This window comes from Salmo salar, chromosome ssa05, assembly GCF_905237065.1.
Source record: "Salmo salar chromosome ssa05, Ssal_v3.1, whole genome shotgun sequence".
In the NCBI taxonomy this organism is placed as follows: Eukaryota; Metazoa; Chordata; class Actinopteri; order Salmoniformes; family Salmonidae; genus Salmo; species Salmo salar.
The window spans coordinates 9,023,455-9,044,644 of record NC_059446.1 but is presented as its reverse complement, the minus strand read 5'-3'; the positions used below and the strand labels follow the sequence as shown (position 1 = coordinate 9,044,644).

The 21,190-nt window shown below is 44.2% G+C and overlaps 1 protein-coding gene across 6 annotated transcripts in view; it reads right to left on the bottom strand.

Annotated features, from left to right (window-relative positions):
* Positions 1-21,190, bottom strand: part of LOC106604187 (glycine receptor subunit alphaZ1) — a 111,391-nt gene that overhangs the window by 41,360 nt on the left and 48,841 nt on the right. For all 6 annotated transcript variants that reach the window (XM_045717859.1, XM_045717862.1, XM_045717864.1 and 3 more), the window contains one exon: positions 6,670-6,737. In XM_045717859.1, coding sequence (XP_045573815.1) covers positions 6,670-6,737 — 68 coding nt within the window. The remainder of the gene's footprint in view (positions 1-6,669; positions 6,738-21,190) is intronic.

The window sequence follows — 21,190 nt, the reverse complement described above, 5'->3', positions numbered from 1 at the left end:
TCCCATCCCCTCCCATCCCAACCCAACCCTTCCCCTCCCCTACCCTCCCATCCCAGCCCATTCCATCCCATCCCATGCCAGCCCATCCCAGTCCATCCCAGTCCATCCCAGCCCATTCCATCCCAGCCCATTCCATCCCAGCCCATTCCATCCCAGCCCATTCAAGCCCATCCCATCCCCTCCCCTCCCCTCCCATCCCAGCCCTCCCATTCCAGCCCCTCCCATCCCAACCCCTCCCATCCCATCCAATGCCATCCCATCCAAGCCCATTCCATTCCATCCCATCCCAACCCAACCCATCCCATCCCCTCCCATCCCATTCCATCCCAGCCCCTCCAAGCCCAGCCCATTCCTTCCCATCCCCTCCCATCCCAACCCAACCCTTCCCCTCCCCTACCCTCCCATCCCAGCCCAGCCCAGCCCATTCCATCCCATCCCATGCAAGCCCATCCCAGTCCATCCCAGTCCATCCCAGCCCATCCCAGCCCATTCCATCCGGTCCCAGCACATTCCATCGCAGCCCATCCCAGCCCCATCCCATCCCATTCCATCCCAGCCCCAGCCCATTCCATCCCAGCCCATTCCATCCCAGCCCATCCCATTCCATCCAATCCCATTCCATCCCAGCCCATCCCAGCCCATTCCATCCCAGCCCATTCCATCCCAGCCCATTCCATCCCATCCCATCCCATTCCATCCCAGCCCATTCCATCCCAGCCCATTCCATCCCAGCCCATTCCATTCCAGCCCATTCCATCCCAGCCCCAGCCCATTCCATCCCAGCCCATCCCATCCCATTCCATCCCAGCCCATTCCATTCCAGCCCATTCCATCCCAGCCCCAGCCCATTCCATCCCAGCCCATCCCATCCCATTCCATCCCAGCCCATTCCATCCCAGCCCATTCCATCCCAGCCCCAGCCCATCCCATTCCATCCCAGCCCATTCCATCCCAGCCCCTTGCTTTATTTTCTCTCCCTGCTTTGTGCTCTCCAGGACCCTTAAATATGCTGTCATTATGGACGACAGTAAGGTAGGAAGCGGTAGGAATGATCTGTCATCAGGGCTTGTTTGAATTCCATACTATCTAACTGAGTGCCTCCAGATGAATAGAAAGTCAACCTATCATTTCTATGACTGCCACAGTCCTTGACTGTATTTGACTCGTGTACAGACAGGGATTTCCAGCAGAGCACACATTGATCTGCTACCTGCTATCCCACTGGGCAAACACTGGTTGAATCAACGTTGTTTCCATGTCATTTCAACGAGGTGACGTGGAACCAACGTGAAATAGACGTTGAATTGACATCTGTGCCCAGCGGGTTGTGTCTGTTTCTATGATCTGATACCTGCAATGCGTCGGTCTCCATGTTGGTCTACTGTCTTTCTGTCTCCATGTTGGTCTACTGTCCTTCTGTCTCCATGTTGGTCTACTGTCTTTCTGTCTCCATGTTGGTCTACTGTCCTTCTGTCTCCATGTTGGTCTACTGTCCTTCTGTCTCCATGTTGGTCTACTGTCTTTCTGTCTCCATGTTGGTCTACTGTCTTTCTGTCTCCATGTTGGTCTACTGTCCTTCTGTCTCCATGTTGGTCTACTGTCCTTCTGTCTCCATGTTGGTCTACTGTCCTTCTGTCTCCATGTTGGTCTACTGTCTTTCTGTCTCCATGTTGGTCTACTGTCCTGTCTCCATGTTGGTCTACTGTCCTTCTGTCTCCATGTTGGTCTACTGTCCTTCTGTCTCCATGTTGGTCTACTGTCCTGTCTCCATGTTGGTCTACTGTCCTTCTGTCTCCATGTTGGTCTACTGTCCTTCTGTCTCCATGTTGGTCTACTGTCTTTCTGTCTCCATGTTGGTCTACTGTCCTTCTGTCTCCATGTTGGTCTACTGTCCTTCTGTCTCCATGTTGGTCTACTGTCCTTCTGTCTCCATGTTGGTCTACTGTCCTTCTGTCTCCATGTTGGTCTACTGTCCTTCTGTCTCCATGTTGGTCTACTGTCCTGTCTCCATGTTGGTCTACTGTCCTTCTGTCTCCATGTTGGTCTACTGTCCTTCTGTCTCCATGTTGGTCTACTGTCCTTCTGTCTCCATGTTGGTCTACTGTCCTTCTGTCTCCATGTTGGTCTACTGTCCTTCTGTCTCCATGTTGGTCTACTGTCCTTCTGTCTCCATGTTGGTCTACTGTCTTTCTGTCTCCATGTTGGTCTACTGTCTTTCTGTCTCCATGTTGGTCTACTGTCCTTCTGTCTCCATGTTGGTCTACTGTCCTTCTGTCTCCATGTTGGTCTACTGTCCTTCTGTCTCCATGTTGGTCTACTGTCCTTCTGTCTCCATGTTGGTCTACTGTCTTTCTGTCTCCATGTTGGTCTACTGTCTTTCTGTCTCCATGTTGGTCTACTGTCCTTCTGTCTCCATGTTGGTCTACTGTCTTTCTGTCTCCATGTTGGTCTACTGTCCTTCTGTCTCCATGTTGGTCTACTGTCCTTCTGTCTCCATGTTGGTCTACTGTCCTTCTGTCTCCATGTTGGTCTACTGTCCTGTCTCCATGTTGGTCTACTGTCCTTCTGTCTCCATGTTGGTCTACTGTCCTGTCTCCATGTTGGTCTACTGTCCTTCTGTCTCCATGTTGGTCTACTGTCCTTCTGTCTCCATGTTGGTCTACTGTCCTTCTGTCTCCATGTTGGTCTACTGTCTTTCTGTCTCCATGTTGGTCTACTGTCCTTCTGTCTCCATGTTGGTCTACTGTCCTTCTGTCTCCATGTTGGTCTACTGTCCTTCTGTCTCCATGTTGGTCTACTGTCCTTCTGTCTCCATGTTGGTCTACTGTCCTTCTGTCTCCATGTTGGTCTACTGTCCTGTCTCCATGTTGGTCTACTGTCCTTCTGTCTCCATGTTGGTCTACTGTCTTTCTGTCTCCATGTTGGTCTACTGTCCTTCTGTCTCCATGTTGGTCTACTGTCCTTCTGTCTCCATGTTGGTCTACTGTCCTTCTGTCTCCATGTTGGTCTACTGTCCTTCTGTCTCCATGTTGGTCTACTGTCCTTCTGTCTCCATGTTGGTCTACTGTCCTTCTGTCTCCATGTTGGTCTACTGTCCTTCTGTCTCCATGTTGGTCTACTGTCCTTCTGTCTCCATGTTGGTCTACTGTCCTTCTGTCTCCATGTTGGTCTACTGTCCTTCTGTCTCCATGTTGGTCTACTGTCCTTCTGTCTCCATGTTGGTCTACTGTCCTTCTGTCTCCATGTTGGTCTACTGTCCTTCTGTCTCCATGTTGGTCTACTGTCCTTCTGTCTCCATGTTGGTCTACTGTCCTGTCTCCATGTTGGTCTACTGTCCTTCTGTCTCCATGTTGGTCTACTGTCCTTCTGTCTCCATGTTGGTCTACTGTCCTTCTGTCTCCATGTTGGTCTACTGTCCTTCTGTCTCCATGTTGGTCTACTGTCCTTCTGTCTCCATGTTGGTCTACTGTCCTTCTGTCTCCATGTTGGTCTACTGTCCTTCTGTCTCCATGTTGGTCTACTGTCCTTCTGTCTCCATGTTGGTCTACTGTCCTTCTGTCTCCATGTTGGTCTACTGTCCTTCTGTCTCCATGTTGGTCTACTGTCCTTCTGTCTCCATGTTGGTCTACTGTCCTTCTGTCTCCATGTTGGTCTACTGTCCTGTCTCCATGTTGGTCTACTGTCCTTCTGTCTCCATGTTGGTCTACTGTCCTTCTGTCTCCATGTTGGTCTACTGTCCTTCTGTCTCCATGTTGGTCTACTGTCCTTCTGTCTCCATGTTGGTCTACTGTCCTTCTGTCTCCATGTTGGTCTACTGTCCTTCTGTCTCCATGTTGGTCTACTGTCCTTCTGTCTCCATGTTGGTCTACTGTCCTTCTGTCTCCATGTTGGTCTACTGTCCTTCTGTCTCCATGTTGGTCTACTGTCCTTCTGTCTCCATGTTGGTCTACTGTCCTCTGTCTCCATGTTGGTCTACTGTCCTTCTGTCTCCATGTTGGTCTACTGTCTTTCTGTCTCCATGTTGGTCTACTGTCCTTCTGTCTCCATGTTGGTCTACTGTCCTTCTGTCTCCATGTTGGTCTACTGTCCTTCTGTCTCCATGTTGGTCTACTGTCCTTCTGTCTCCATGTTGGTCTACTGTCCTGTCTCCATGTTGGTCTACTGTCCTTCTGTCTCCATGTTGGTCTACTGTCCTTCTGTCTCCATGTTGGTCTACTGTCCTTCTGTCTCCATGTTGGTCTACTGTCCTTCTGTCTCCATGTTGGTCTACTGTCCTTCTGTCTCCATGTTGGTCTACTGTCCTTCTGTCTCCATGTTGGTCTACTGTCCTTCTGTCTCCATGTTGGTCTACTGTCCTTCTGTCTCCATGTTGGTCTACTGTCCTTCTGTCTCCATGTTGGTCTACTGTCCTTCTGTCTCCATGTTGGTCTACTGTCCTTCTGTCTCCATGTTGGTCTACTGTCCTTCTGTCTCCATGTTGGTCTACTGTCCTTCTGTCTCCATGTTGGTCTACTGTCCTTCTGTCTCCATGTTGGTCTACTGTCCTTTCTGTCTCCATGTTGGTCTACTGTCCTTCTGTCTCCATGTTGGTCTACTGTCTTCTGTCTCCATGTTGGTCTACTGTCTTTCTGTCTCCATGTTGGTCTACTGTCCTTCTGTCTCCATGTTGGTCTACTGTCCTTCTGTCTCCATGTTGGTCTACTGTCCTTCTGTCTCCATGTTGGTCTACTGTCCTGTCTCCATGTTGGTCTACTGTCCTTCTGTCTCCATGTTGGTCTACTGTCTTTCTGTCTCCATGTTGGTCTACTGTCCTTCTGTCTCCATGTTGGTCTACTGTCTTTCTGTCTTCATGTTGGTCTACTGTCCTTCTGTCTCCATGTTGGTCTACTGTCTTCCTGTCTCCATGTTGGTCTACTGTCCTTCTGTCTCCATGTTGGTCTACTGTCCTTCTGTCTCCATGTTGGTCTACTGTCCTTCTGTCTCCATGTTGGTCTACTGTCCTTCTGTCTCCATGTTGGTCTACTGTCTTTCTGTCTCCATGTTGGTCTACTGTCCTTCTGTCTCCATGTTGGTCTACTGTCCTTCTGTCTCCATGTTGGTCTACTGTCTTTCTGTCTCCATGTTGGTCTACTGTCCTTCTGTCTCCATGTTGGTCTACTGTCCTTCTGTCTCCATGTTGGTCTACTGTCCTTCTGTCTTCATGTTGGTCTACTGTCCTTCTGTCTCCATGTTGGTCTACTGTCTTTCTGTCTCCATGTTGGTCTACTGTCCTGTCTTCATGTTGGTCTACTGTCCTTCTGTCTCCATGTTGGTCTACTGTCCTTCTGTCTCCATGTTGGTCTACTGTCTTTCTGTCTCCATGTTGGTCTACTGTCTTCCTGTCTCCATGTTGGTATACTGTCCTTCTGTCTCCATGTTGGTCTACTGTCCTTCTGTCTCCATGTTGGTCTACTGTCCTTCTGTCTCCATGTTGGTCTACTGTCTTCCTGTCTCCATGTTGGTCTACTGTCTTTCTGTCTCCATGTTGGTCTACTGTCCTGTCTCCATGTTGGTCTACTGTCCTTCTGTCTCCATGTTGGTCTACTGTCTTTCTGTCTCCATGTTGGTCTACTGTCCTTCTGTCTCCATGTTGGTCTACTGTCCTTCTGTCTCCATGTTGGTCTACTGTCTTTCTGTCTCCATGTTGGTCTACTGTCCTTCTGTCTCCATGTTGGTCTACTGTCCTTCTGTCTCCATGTTGGTCTACTGTCCTGTCTCCATGTTGGTCTACTGTCTTTCTGTCTCCATGTTGGTCTACTGTCCTTCTGTCTTCATGTTGGTCTACTGTCCTTCTGTCTCCATGTTGGTCTACTGTCCTTCTGTCTCCATGTTGGTCTACTGTCCTTCTGTCTCCATGTTGGTCTACTGTCCTTCTGTCTCCATGTTGGTCTACTGTCCTGTCTCCATGTTGGTCTACTGTCCTTCTGTCTCCATGTTGGTCTACTGTCCTTCTGTCTCCATGTTGGTCTACTGTCCTTCTGTCTCCATGTTGGTCTACTGTCTTCCTGTCTCCATGTTGGTATACTGTCCTTCTGTCTCCATGTTGGTCTACTGTCCTTCTGTCTCCATGTTGGTCTACTGTCTTCCTGTCTCCATGTTGGTATACTGTCCTTCTGTCTCCATGTTGGTCTACTGTCCATCAAACAACATATATTTCACCTCTGTATCTTTTGCTAGAGATCTTAGACCTCTAGTTCTACTATATTGATAAATAATCATCAACTGATTATTTCATAATATAAACCACCTGATAAATTTGTACTCTTTCCAAAATGAGTTTGAATGACGCCCCCTTGAAGACGCGAAGCCATTTGAACACTAGATATGAAATCCGTGGGAACTGAGTTTTGAGTAGAGAGGAAGTTCAATGAGGCAGATAAGTATTATTCTAAATATTCAGGTTGATGAGGCACTGCTTGTAATTCCAGAAGAAAATGTTGACACACCGCAAATTAAGGACATCATTATTTACATTCAATCACAATCTTAGAGGCATAGTTATACAAGTCAAAATACTGTTGAAAATAAACAATTCCTTACATTAACTTCAAAACATCAATATCAACAGAAAGGAATGTACTTTGTGTTGAAGGGTTTTTACACTGAAAAGGTAAACGTATTTGGACTTACCATTGTTGTTTCAGCGATGGACCCAAAACTGTTAATAAAAATGTTGCATGTTACGTTTACAGGGGGACCTGTGAAAGAATGAAAAATAAATAATATTATTTTCTTTTTAAAGAACTGTGAAACAAAAAACAATCCTTGCAGACTGAAAACACAGTCCTTCCTCCTTTATTACACTGAAAACACAGTCCTTCCTCCTTTATTACACTGAAAACACAGTCCTTCCTCCTTTATTACACTGAAAACACAGTCCTTCCTCCTTTATTACACTGAAAACACAGTCCTTCCTCCTTTATTACACTGAAAACACAGTTCTTCCCCCTTTATTACACTGAAAACACAGTCCTTCCTCCTTTAATACACTGAAAACACAGTTCTTCCTCCTTTATTACACTGAAAACACAGTCTTTCCTCCTTTATTACACTGAAAACACAGTCCTTCCTCCTTTAATACACTGAAAACACAGTCCTTCCTCCTTTATTACACTGAAAACACAGTTCTTCCTCCTTCCTCCTTTATTACACAGAAAACACAGTCCTTCCTCCTTTATTACACAGAAAACACAGTCCTTCCGCCTTTATTACACAGAAAACACAGTCCTTCCTCCTTCCTCCTTTATTACACTGAAAACACAGTTCTTCCTCCTTCCTCCTTTATTACACTGAAAAAAGAGACACAAATGGATTGTGTTAAGTAGTATATTTGTGGAACACATTATATAAATATTAATATAATAACATGTGCTATTTAGCAGAAGTTTTTTTACTTAAAGTGACTTACATTCTTTAAGTACGAGTGGTCCTGGGAATCTACCAACTGAGTTACAGAGGACCACAACGAAATATCCCATAAGCCTGTGTAAAACTGTACACAGAGGTACTGTAATATTCACGTTGTAAACACACAGTGCTCCATGTTGACTGAGAGATTATGAGAATGTCCCCCCCCCCCCACTAAGATCCTCAGAGACACTCCAAGGTTGTTTCCAGGCAACAGTGCCAAGGTTAGAACAAACACCACAGGTTTGAAGCATGTCCGTTGAAGGCCGTATTACTTGCTTGTACAAACAAAAATGTGATTACCCAGTGCCCGGTGACAAGAGTTGACTTTCAATTGGCTCAGGGAAAAAGGACAACAATGGGAACAAGTCTAGCCCCCATCCATCACCTCAGGAAATGACAGATATTGGCTTTGAACAGTAAATTATATTACGCACCAATTCCAAGAAAAAGCCTTCCTCATCACCGGAACCTTTACGTAAAGCCTGAAAGCCAATCATTTAACTTTACGTAAAGCCTGAAAGCCAATCATTTACCTTTACGTAAAGCCTGAAAGCCAATCATTTACCTTTACGTAAAGCCTGAAAGCCAATCATTTACCTTTACGTAAAGCCTGAAAGCCAATCATTTACCTTTACGTAAAGCCTTAAAGCCAATCATTTACCTTGACGTAAAGCCTGAAAGCCAATCATTTACCTTTACGTAAAGCCTGAAAGCCAATCATTTTGGTCAATTAAAGGCTTCTACTTATTGATGACATGTCAGGTTAACATCAAAAACTTTACAACATTTGAACTTAATCGTACACTACATCAAATGTGTGGGACATGAAGGTACAGTCATATATACGGCACAGTCTAAGTGCACATAGTCACATGTCACAGCAGGACTACATTCCCTCACATCCTTTACATTTTAACACAAACAACCTCCGTGTTTAAGGTTTCTAGCTTCCTCTAATACAGATGCCTGGCGGCTACAATGAACTGAAGGCTCTGAATTATTTTGATGAACAATTATTGTCCCTGTCACTGTCTCACAGCTGCTGCACTAAGGAAGTGGAGAGCACACACACACACACACACACACACACACACACACACACACACACACACACACACACACACACACACACACACACACACACACACACACACACACACACACATAAATAATCATCACATTTTACCCCGGAGCAAATATCTTGTTTTTGAGGTACATCATCTAATTAAATTAAAATCAATACAGTAATCACAGACTAACAAGGACAAACTAAGTAATCAAGAAAAAAATAACTCAGGACATCTTCCAAATAATTTGAAGTCACCTTTCATAGCATGAATGCTTCTGACTAAAGTAGGCCTATAACCAACAATCGTGCATTAATGATCCCACATAAAAACATTCTAACATTTAAAACTTTCATACAGTGTCTTCTTCCATGGTGTCTGACAAACAAACTCCGACAATGCTACTCAGCCATATTAAGAATTTATTTTCAGGGCTGGGGAAAGAGGAGAAAAGAGAAGGAGAAGAGAGGAGGAGGAAAGAGGAGGAGAAAAAAGGAGGGGGAGAGAGGAGGAGAGAGGAGGAGAAGAGGAGGAGGAAAGAGGAGGAGAAAATAGGAGGAGAAAAGAGGAGGGGGAGAGAGGAGGAGAGAGGAGGAAAGAGGAGGAGGATAGAGGAGGAGGAAAGAGGAGGAGAAAGGAGGAAAGAGGAGGAGAAAATAGGAAAGAGGAGGAGAAAATAGGATGAAAGAGTAGGAGGAGAAAGGAGGAAAGAGGAGGAGAAAAGAGGAGGAGGAAAGATGAGGAGGAAAGAGGAGGAAAGAGGAGGAGGAGAAAGGAGGAAAGAGGAGGAGAAAAGAGGAGGAGGAAAGATGAGGAGGAAAGAGGAGGAGAAAGGAGGAAACAGGAGGAGAAAATAGGATGAAAGAGTAGGAGAAAAGAGGAGGAGGAAAGAGGAGGAAAGAGGAGGAGGAGAAAGGAGGAAAGAGGAGGAGAAAAGAGGAGGAAAGAGGAGGAGGAGAAAGGAGGAAAGAGGAGGCGAAAAGAGGAGGAAAGAGGAGGAGAAAAGAGGAGGAGAAAAGAGGAGGAGGAAAGAGGAGGAGGAAAGAGGCGGGAAGAGGAGGAGAATATAGGAGGAGGAAAGGGGAGGAAAGAGGAGGAGGAAAGAGGAGGAGGAAAGAGGAGGGAAGAGGAGAAGAAAAGAGGAGGAAAGAGGAGGAGGAAAGAGGAGGCGAAAAGAGGAGGAGGAAAGAGGAGGAGAAAAGAGGAGGAGGAAAGAGGAGGGAGAGGAGAAGAAAAGAGGAGGACAGAGGAGGAGAATATAGGAGGAGGAAAGAGGAGGAAAGAGGAGGAGGAAAGAGGAGGGAAGAGAAGGAGAATATAGGAGGAGGAAAGAGGACGAAAGAGGAGAAAAGAGGAGGAGAGAGGAGGAACGAGGAGGAGAAAAGAGGAGGGGGAAAGACAAGGAAAGAGGACATGGAGAAAAGAGGAGGTAAAAAGGAGGAGGAACGAGGATGAGAAAAGAGAAGGAGGAGAGAGGAGGAGAAAATAGGAAGGAAAGAGGATGAGAAAAGAGGAGGAACAAAGAGGAGGAGAAAGAGGAGGAGGAAAGAGGAGTGGAAAAGAGATGGAGAGAAGAGGACAAAATAGGAGGAAAGAGGGGGAAAGAGGAGGAGAAAAGAGAAGGAGGAAAGTGAAGGAGAAAAGAGGAGGGAAGAGGAGGAAAGAGGATGAGAAAAGAGAAATGGAGGAGAGAGGAGGAGAAAAGAGGAAGGAAAGAGGATGAGGAGGAAAGAGGAGGAAAGAGGAGGAGGAAAGAGATGGAGGAAAAAAGAGGAGAAAAGAGGAAGGAAAGAAGATGAGGAAAGAGGAGGAGGAAAGATGAGGAGAAAAGAGGAGGAGGAAAGAGGGGTAAAAAGAGGAGGAAAGAGGATGAGAAAAGAGAAATGGAGGAGAGAGAATGAGAAAAGAGGAAGGAAAGAGGATGAGGAAAGTGGGGGAGAAAAGAGGAGGAGAAAAGAGGAGGAAGTAGATGTAATCATTTGTATTTTCTTGACATTCCTTCCTTGCAGTGTGGTGACTGAAAGGGTTGGGAAATGTAATGTCCTCTCTCTCTCTCTCTCTCTCTCTTTCTCCACAATGGGGAGAGAGGGATAAAGGACAGCTCATTAACTGTCAAGGCAGGGTGACTCATACTGTAAGGCACAATGATTTGCTTTACTATGTTTATTCATAATGGTCTGGGCACAGTGCACCGAGAGAGAGCGAGCGAGAGAGAGAGAGAGAGAGAGAGCGAGAGAGAGAGAGAGAGAGAGAGAGAGATCTGGTGCTTCTGTCACCAACCAAGGAGGGCCTTCAGCAGCACCTAGATATTCCGCACAGATTCTCAGACCTGGGCCCTGACAGTAAATCTCAGTAAGACAAAGATAATGGTGTTCCAAAAAAGGTAAAGTTGCCAGGACCACAAATACAAATTCCATCTAGACACCGTTGCCCTAGAGCACACAAATAACTATACATACCTTGGCCTAAACATCAGCGCCACAGGTAACTTCCACAAAGCTGTGAACGATCTGAGAGACAAGGCAAGAAGGGCATTCTATGCCATCAAAAGGAACATCAAATTCAACATACCAATTAAGATCTGGCTAAAAATACATGAATCAGTTATGGAACCCCTTGCCCTTTATGGTTGTGAGGTCTGGGGTCTGCTCACCAACCAAGAATTCACAAAATGGGACAAACACCAAATTGAGACACCGCATGCAGAATTCTGAAAAAATATCCTCAGTGTACAATGTAAAAAACACCAAATAATGCATGCAGAGCAGAATTAGGCCGATACCCACTAATTATCAAAATCCAGAAAAGAGCCGTTAAATCTACAACCACCTAAAAGGAAGCGATTCCCAAACCTTCCATAACTAGGCCATCAACTACAGAGAGATGAACTTGGAGAAGAGTCCCCTAAGCAAGCTGGTGCTGGGGCTCTGTTCACAAACACAAACAGACCCCACAGAGCCCCAGGACAGCAACACAATTAGACCCAACCAAATCATGAGAAAACAAAAAGATACTTAATTGACACATTGGAAAGAATTTACAAAACAACTGAGCAAACTAGAATGCAATTTGTCCCTAAACAGAAAAAGCTTTGAGGAAAATTAAGGAAAGCTTTGACTATGTACAGACTCAGTGAGCATAGCCTTGCTATTGAGAAAGGCTGCCGTAGGCAGACCTGGCTCTCAAGACAAGACAGGCTATGTGAACACTGCCCTCAAAATGAGGTGGAAACTGAGCTGCACTTCCTAACCTCCTGCCAAATGTATGACCATATTAGAGACACATATTTCCCTCAGATTACACAGACCCACAAAGAATTCGAAAACAAACCCAATTTTGATAAACTCCCATATCGGGTGAAATACCACTGTGACATCACAGCAGCAAGATTTGTGACCTGTTGCCACAAGAAAAGGGCAACCAGTGAAGAACAAACACCATTGTAAATACAACCAATATGTGTGTTTATTGATTTTCCCTTTTGTACTTTAACTATTTGCACATCATTACAACACTGTATATAGACATAATATGACATTTTACATGTCTTTATTATTTCGGAACATTTGTGAGTGTAATGTTTACTGTTCATTTGCATTGTTTATTTCACTTTTGTTTATTATCTATTTGACTTGCTTTGGCAATGTTAACATATGTTTCCCATGCCAATAAAGACCCTTAAATGTAATTGAATTGAAATTGAGAGAGAGAGAGAGAGAGAGAGAGAGAGAGAGAGAGAGAGAGGTAGGAAGTGTCTTTGTCTCTCTCTCTCTGCTTTGCTGCTGAGGTTGTGGTGTACTGTCCTTCCAATCTCCACTTTCATAAAAAAAAGAAAAACTCCACTTTCATTAATAAAAACAAGTGACAACAGCAATGAACCATAATGAAACTAACGCTTCGCTACATCCCACCTTGCCTTGCTAAGAGATGACCATGGCCTTAGCTATCAGTACGCCACTCATTGATTTTTGTAAACTGGAAAAACAATCAAGAGTAACGAGAGCTGCAAGTCAAGTAATTTAAGCAGAACAATTCATTTTCACTCTTGGAATAAAGATTGGACATACATGCCATAGGGACCCATTCTAAACCACAATCCCAATATTACCCATCAGCACAGTATTTACTGATGAGTATTCAGTATTCTCCTCACACCTTCATATAACTGTTAAGTTAGGTAAAGCCTTGGCTTGCACAAGCCAGAATGGCTCATAGGAAAGGGGGATACCTAGACAGTTGTACAACTGAATACATTCAACTGAAATGTGTCTTCCACATTTAACCCAATCCCTCTGAATCAGAGAGGTGTGTCTTCCACATTTAACCCAACCCCTCTGAATCAGAGAGGTGTGTCTTCCACATTTAACCCAACCCCTCTGAATCAGAGAGGTGTGTCTTCCACATTTAACCCAACCCCTCTGAATCAGAGAGGTGTGTCTTCCACATTTAACCCAACCCCTCTGAATCAGAGAGGTGTGTCTTCTGCATTTAACCCAACCCCTCTGAATCAGAGAGGTGTGTCTTCCACATTTAACCCAACCCCTCTGAATCAGAGAGGTGTGTCTTCCACATTTAACCCAACCCCTCTGAATCAGAGAGCTGTGTCTTCCACATTTAACCCAACCCCTCTGAATCAGAGAGGTGTGTCTTCTGCATTTAACCCAACCCCTCTGAATCAGAGAGGTGTGTCTTCCACATTTAACCCACCCCCTCTGAATCAGAGAGGTGTGTCTTCCACATTTAACCCAACCCCTCTGAATCAGAGAGGTGTGGGGCTGGCTGCCATAATCAACATCCAAATCTTCAGCACCCGGCCAACCGTGGTCCTGTGTGGCTCAGTTGGTAAAGCATGGTGTTTGCAACGCCAGGGTTGTGGGTTTGATTCCCACAGGGGACCAGTATGGAGAAAAGAAAATGTATGAAATGTATGCATTCACTACTGTAAGTCGCTCTGGATAAGAGTGTCTGCTAAATGACTAAAATGTAAATGGAACAGCAGGTTAACTGCCTTGTTCAGGGGCAGAACAACAGATTTTTACCTTGTCAGCTCAGGGATTTGATCCAGCAACCTTTCAGTTACTGGCCCAACACTCTAACCACTAGGCTAGCTGGATCTGATCTTCTGTTCCTGTATCGGGAGGTAGCTTGATGTACAAGTACACCCCCTGGACAAGACACTAGTCTATTGCCCCCAATCTATCTCCTTTATGCTGAGTGCCAGGGATTGACATATCGGGTCCCATTTTTACAGTCTTTGGTATGATTTGGCCAGGGATCAAACGCCCAACTTTCCAATCTCAGGGCAGACACTCTAACCACAAAGCCAGTGAGTTGATTACTGCTAGTGGGCCATAGCATGGGTGTAATGAAGTTCTGTCTGTAAATCAAGCAGCTATGCGGTTTTTCACTGCTCTGCAGTGGTTTAGTATAGCAGTAACCCATGGACGATGGTGGTGACATCCCTGTGTAGATACAATATCCGTCCTTTGGGGGTTGTAAAACACAGGTACCATGAGGAAGACCCATCCACCATCACACTCCTCTCTGTTTTACTAAACAGTTGCAATTACACATCCAATTTGAGACACAGATAGTTTCAACTAAAGAGAGAGAAAGAGGGTGATGGTAGTGACAGCAGTTTAATGATGATGTAGTGGTAGTACTGATGATGGTAGTAGTAGTAATGATGATGGTAGTGGTAGTACTGATGATGGTATTGGTAGTACTGATGATGGTAGTAGTAGTACTGATGATGGTGGTAGTAGTACTGATGATGGTAGTAGTAGTACTGATGATGGTAGTAGTAGTACTGATGATGGTAGTTGTAGTGGTAGTAATGATGATGATAGTGGTAGTAATGATGATGGTAGTAGTAGTACTGATGATGGTAGTGGTAGTACTGATGATGGTAGTAGTAGTAATGATGATGGTAGTGGTAGTACTGATGATGGTAGTAATGATGATGGTAGTGGTAGTACTGATGATGGTAGTAGTAGTACTGATGATGATAGTGGTAGTGATGATGATGGTAGTACTGATGATGGTAGTTGTAGTAATGATGATGGTAGTGGTAGTACTGATGATGGTAGTAGTAGTACTGATGATGGTAGTAGTAGTACTGATGATGGTGGTAGTAGTACTGATGATGGTAGTAGTAGTACTGATGATGGTAGTTGTAGTAATGATGGTAGTTGTAGTACTGATGATGGTAGTGGTAGTAATGATGATGGTAGTGGTAGTAATGATGATGGTAGTGGTAGTAATGATGATGGTAGTGGTAGTAATGATGATGGTATTTGTAGTACTGATGATGGTAGTGTAGTACTGATGATGGTAGTAGTAGTACTGATGATGGTAGTAGTACTGATGATGGTGGTAGTAGTACTGATGATGGTAGTAGTAGTACTGATGATGGTAGTAGTAGTACTGATGATGGTAGTTGTAGTAGTGATGATGGTAGTGGTAGTAATGATGATGGTAGTTGTAGTAATGATGATGGTAGTAGTAGTACTGATGATGGTAGTGACAGCAGTTTAATGATGATGGTAGTGGTAGTACTGATGATGGTAGTAGTAGTACTGATGATGGTAGTAGTAGTACTGATGATGGTAGTTGTAGTAATGATGGTAGTTGTAGTAATGATGATGGTAGTAGTAGTACTGATGATGGTAGTTGTAGTAATGATGATGGTAGTAGTAGTACAGATGATGGTAGTTGTAGTAATGATGATGGTAGTAGTAGTACTGATGATGGTAGTTGTAGTAATGATGATGGCAGTAGTAGTACAGATGATGGTAGTTGTAGTAATGATGATGGTAGTAGTAGTACTGATGATGGTAGTTGTAGTAATGATGGTAGTTGTAGTACTGATGATGGTAGTTGTAGTAATGATGATGGTAGTGGTAGTACTGATGATGGTAATGGTAGTACTGATGATGGTAGTGGTAGTAATGATGATGGTAGTAGTAGTACTGATGATGGTAGTAGTAGTAATGATGGTAGTTGTAGTACTGATGATGACAGTGGTAGTGATGATGATAGTGGTAGTACTGATGATGGTAGTAGTAGTGATGATGGTAGTAGTAGTACTGATGATGATAGTGGTAGTAATGATGATGGTAGTGGTAGTAATGATGATGGTAGTGGTAGTAATGATGATGGTAGTGGTAGTAATGATGATGGTAGTGGTAGTAATGATGATGGTATTTGTAGTACTGATGATGGTAGTGTAGTACTGATGATGGTAGTAGTAGTACTGATGATGGTAGTAGTACTGATGATGGTGGTAGTAGTACTGATGATGGTAGTAGTAGTACTGTTGATGGTAGTAGTAGTACTGATGATGGTAGTTGTAGTAGTGATGATGGTAGTGGTAGTAATGATGATGGTAGTTGTAGTAATGATGATGGTAGTAGTAGTACTGATGATGGTAGTGACAGCAGTTTAATGATGATGGTAGTGGTAGTACTGATGATGGTAGTAGTAGTACTGATGATGGTAGTAGTAGTACTGATGATGGTAGTTGTAGTAATGATGGTAGTTGTAGTAATGATGATGGTAGTAGTAGTACTGATGATGGTAGTTGTAGTAATGATGATGGTAGTAGTAGTACAGATGATGGTAGTTGTAGTAATGATGATGGTAGTAGTAGTACTGATGATGGTAGTTGTAGTAATGATGGTAGTTGTAGTACTGATGATGGTAGTTGTAGTAATGATGATGGTAGTGGTAGTACTGATGATGGTAATGGTAGTACTGATGATGGTAGTGGTAGTAATGATGATGGTAGTAGTAGTACTGATGATGGTAGTAGTAGTAATGATGGTAGTTGTAGTACTGATGATGACAGTGGTAGTGATGATGATAGTGGTAGTACTGATGATGGTAGTAGTAGTGATGATGGTAGTAGTAGTACTGATGATGATAGTGGTAGTGATGATGATAGTGGTAGTAATGATGATGGTAGTACTGATGATGGTAGTGGCAGTAATGATGATGGTAGTGGTAGTAATGATGATGGTAGTGGTAGTAATGATGATGGTAGTGTAGTACTGATGATGGTAGTGGTAGTAATGATGATGGTAGTGGTAGTAATGATGATGGTAGTGATGATGATAGTGGTAGTAATGATGGTAGTGGTAGTACTGATGATGGTAGTGGTAGTAATGATGATGGTAGTGGTAGTAATGATGATGGTAGTGGTAGTACTGATGATGGTAGTGGTAGTACTGATGATGGTAGTGGTAGTAATGATGATGGTAGTAGTAGTAATGATGGTAGTTGTAGTACTGATGATGATAGTGGTAGTGATGATGATAGTGGTAGTACTGATGATGGTAGTAGTAGTGATGATGGTAGTAGTAGTACTGATGATGATAGTGGTAGTGATGATGATAGTGGTAGTAATGATGATGGTAGTACTGATGATGGTAGTGGTAGTAATGATGATGGTAGTGGTAGTAATGATGATGGTAGTGGTAGTAATGATGATGGTAGTGTAGTACTGATGATGGTAGTGGTAGTAATGATGATGGTAGTGGTAGTAATGATGATGGTAGTGGTAGTACTGATGATGGTTGTGGTAGTAATGATGATGGTAGTGGTAGTAATGATGATGGTAGTGGTAGTAATGATGATGGTAGTGGTAGTGATGATGATAGTGGTAGTAATGATGGTAGTGGTAGTACTGATGATGGTTGTGGTAGTAATGATGATGGTAGTGGTAGTAATGATGATGGTAGTGGTAGTAGTAATGATGATGGTATTTGTAGTACTGATGATGGTAGTGGTAGTAGTAATGATGATGGTAGTAGTAGTAATGATGCTGGTTGTAGTACTGATGATGATAGTGGTAGTGATGATGATGGTAGTAGTAGTACTGATGATGGTAGTAGTAGTAATGATGGTAGTTGTAGTACTGATGATGATAGTGGTAGTACTGATGATGGTAGTAGTAGTAATGATGGTAGTTGTAGTACTGATGATGATAGTGGTAGTGATGATGGTAGTAGTAGTACTGATGATGGTAGTAGTAGTACTGATGATGATAGTGGTAGTGATGATGATAGTGGTAGTAATGATGATGGTAGTACTGATGATGGTAGTGGTAGTAATGATGATGGTAGTGGTAGTAATGATGATGGTAGTGGTAGTAATGATGATGGTAGTGGTAGTGATGATGATAGTGGTAGTAATGATGGTAGTGGTAGTAATGATGATGGTAGTGGTAGTACTGATGATGTAGTGGTAGTAATGATGATGGTAGTGGTAGTAATGATGATGGTAGTGGTAGTGATGATGATAGTGGTAGTAATGATGATGGTAGTGGTAGTAATGATGGTAGTGGTAGTAATGATGATGGTAGTGGTAGTACTGATGATGGTAGTGGTAGTAATGATGATGGTAGTAGTAATGATGATGGTAGTGGTAGTAATGATGGTAGTGGTAGTACTGATGATGTTAGTGGTAGTAATAATGATGGTAGTGGTAGTAATGATGATGGTAGTGGTAGTAATGATGATGGTAGTGGTAGTAATGATGATGGTAGTGGTGATGTAAAGTTGAAGATGACAGTTAGTTCTAAGGTTCCATGTTTAGTCTTTTATATTTCCACTATTGACTGTTATCATTTCGTTGTTATTTTTTTCTTTGTATTATTATTTACTACCATTTCATATTATTATTCTTTATAATTTTATTACAATTTATTCTCTATACATTGTTGCTTTGGCAATATTGACACAATGTTTGTTCATGCCAATAAAGCTTCTTGAACTTGAATTTGTCATGGCTGTTATAAGGAGCGAACCAAGATGCAGCGTTTGTGTTCCACATATTTATTTTAACCGCAAAACGTGATGCAATACATAAATACTTGAACTAACAAAAACAACAAACCGTGACGCAAAGAGGATTACACACTACTCACAAGATAATCACCCACAAACAACATGAAGAAACACCCCTACTAAATATTACCTCCAATTAGAGGCAATGAGGACCAGCTGCCTCCAATTGGAGGTCAACCCAATAAACCCCAACATAGAAATAGACAAACTAGAACTACAACATAGAAATAGAAAACAGAACACAAAAACACATCAACAACCCCTGTCACGCCCTGACCATTCTACCATAGAAAATAACAACTTATTATGGTCAGGACGTGACAGTACCCCCCCCAAAGGTGCAGACTCCAAATGCAAACACAAAAAAAACACAACCCCCCCCCCCAAAAAAACAAACCAAAACAAAAACACAAAACACAAAGGGAGGGTAGGGTGGGTGAAAAATATCTATGGCGGCGGCTCTGGTTCCGGGCGTAGTACCCCCACCGCCCGCTGATTCCCCCGCTTGTTTGTCCGGAGGAACCAGACCATGGATCATCGTCGGAGGCTTCGGGCCGCCAACCGCCGCTGAAGACTCTGGGCTAAAAGCCGCTGCTGAAGACTCTGGGCTGCAGACCACCGCTGGAGGCTCCGGGCTGCAGACCACCGCTGGAGGCTCCGGGTTGAGGAACGTCGTTGGGGGCCGAGTGCTCACAGCAGGCACTGGCTGTACCTGGTTATGGATGCGCACTGGAGGGAGAGTGCGTGGAGCAGGAATCGGTTTCACCGGACTGGGAAGACGCACTAATGGCCGAGTGCACACAGAAGGCACTGGCTGTAGCGGGTTATGGATGCGCACTGGAGGCCTGATGCGTGGGGCTGGCATAGGAGGCGCCAGACTAGTAACACGCACCTCTGGGCGAGTGCGGGGAGCAGGAACAGGACGTACTGGACTGTGCAGGTGCACTGGAGGCCTGATGCGTGGGACTGGCTTAGGAGGCGCCAGACTAGTAACACGCACCTCAGGGCTAGTGCGGGGAGCAGGGACAGGACGTACTGGACTGTGCAGGCGCACTGGAGGCCTGATGCGTGGGACTGGCTTAGGAGGCACCAGACCAGTAACACGCACCTCAGGGCTAGTGCGGGGAGCAGGAACAGGACGTACTGGGCTGTGCTGTTGAAAGGGGGTTACTGTGCGTAGAGCAGGCGCAGGATAACCTGGACCGAAGAGACGCACTGGAGACCAGATACGCTGAACCGGCGCCCTTCTACCTGGCTGACGGCCAACACTCGCACGGCAATGGTGAGGAGCTTGCACCGAGCGCACCGAGCTGTGAGTGCGCACTGGCGACACAGTGCGCACCATCGCATAACAAGGTGCTTGCTCGGTCACTCGCTCCCCACGGTAAGCACAGGGAGTTGGCTCAGGTCTTAAAACCGCCCCAGCCAATCTGCCCGTGTGCCCCCCCAAAAAAAGTTTTGGGTGCTGCTTCTCGTGCTTCCTTCGTTGGGCTAGCTCCTCGTAATGTCGCTCTCCTCCCTTGCTGTCTCCACCTCCTTCCATGGCAGGGTCTTGTCCCCTGCCATTACCTCCTCCCATGTCCAGGACGTCCTCCATTCACCCCTTTCCCTGGCCCAGGATCCCTGCTCCTCCTGGGCACGCTGCTTGGTCCTTTTATGGTGGGTGATTCTGTCACGGCTGTTATAAGGAGCGGACCACGATGCAGAGTTTGTGTTCCACATATTTATTTTAACCGTGAAACGTGATGCAATACATAAATACTTTAACTAACAAAAACAACAACCCGTGACGCAAAGAGGATTACACACTACTCACAAGATAATCACCCACAAACAACATGAAGAAACACCCCTGCTAAATATGACCTCCAATTAGAGGCAACAAGGACCAGCTACCTCCAATTGGAGGTCAACCCAATAAACCCCAACATAGAAATAGACAAACTAGAACTACAACATAGAAATAGAAAACAGAACACAAAAACACATCAACAACCCTTGTCACGCCCTGACCACTCTACCATAGAAAATAACAACTTATTGTGGTCAGGACGTGACAGAATTTGAATTTGAGAGAAACAGAGAGAGAGAAACAGAGAGAGAGAGATAGAGAGAGAAAGAGCGAGTGAGAGAATGTAAGTGTGCCTTAACATTTTTTTATATGAATAAAAAACAAACATTATAATGGACCACTTCACAATCGAGCTGCCATCAGCAGAAATACAATGGCTTCCAGGCATTAAATATTTATCTAGCTTTAAGCCTGGTACCTATACAGTGTTGGCCAAGCGGTTTTAGGTTTTATTGAGCTAATATATATTCCACAAATGCTCAACTCATTTTATACCTACAAGCTGGAGAGAGAGAGAGAGAGAGAGAGAGAGAGAGATAGAGAGAGAGGTTATAGCGTTATTGCCTAAGCTGTTTTTTCATTATGTGGAGACACCACAGCTGATAGAGGCAGAGGGGCATTGGTATTGTCAAAGCGTCATGAATAACACTAGAGATGTATTAGAGATGTATTAGAGATGGGCAAACTGAGATCAAATACCTGAATCAACAAGGAAGAAACAATACTGGTGGTAAACCCACAGTATGTTGAAGTAGAGTAGCTGTTTTGCTTAATTTGATTTGTGATACATACTGTATACATACTGTAAACATACTGTATATATACTGTATATATATATGAAAACAGTCTTCATCCTTCCCCTGTGCATAATAAACAGTCTTTGGAAGAACAATAAAGCCTTGTTGATAGGCTTCATGAGAAATCAACAACAGCAATCTGCAGCATAGATAATATTTCAGTCACATTTTAATTGG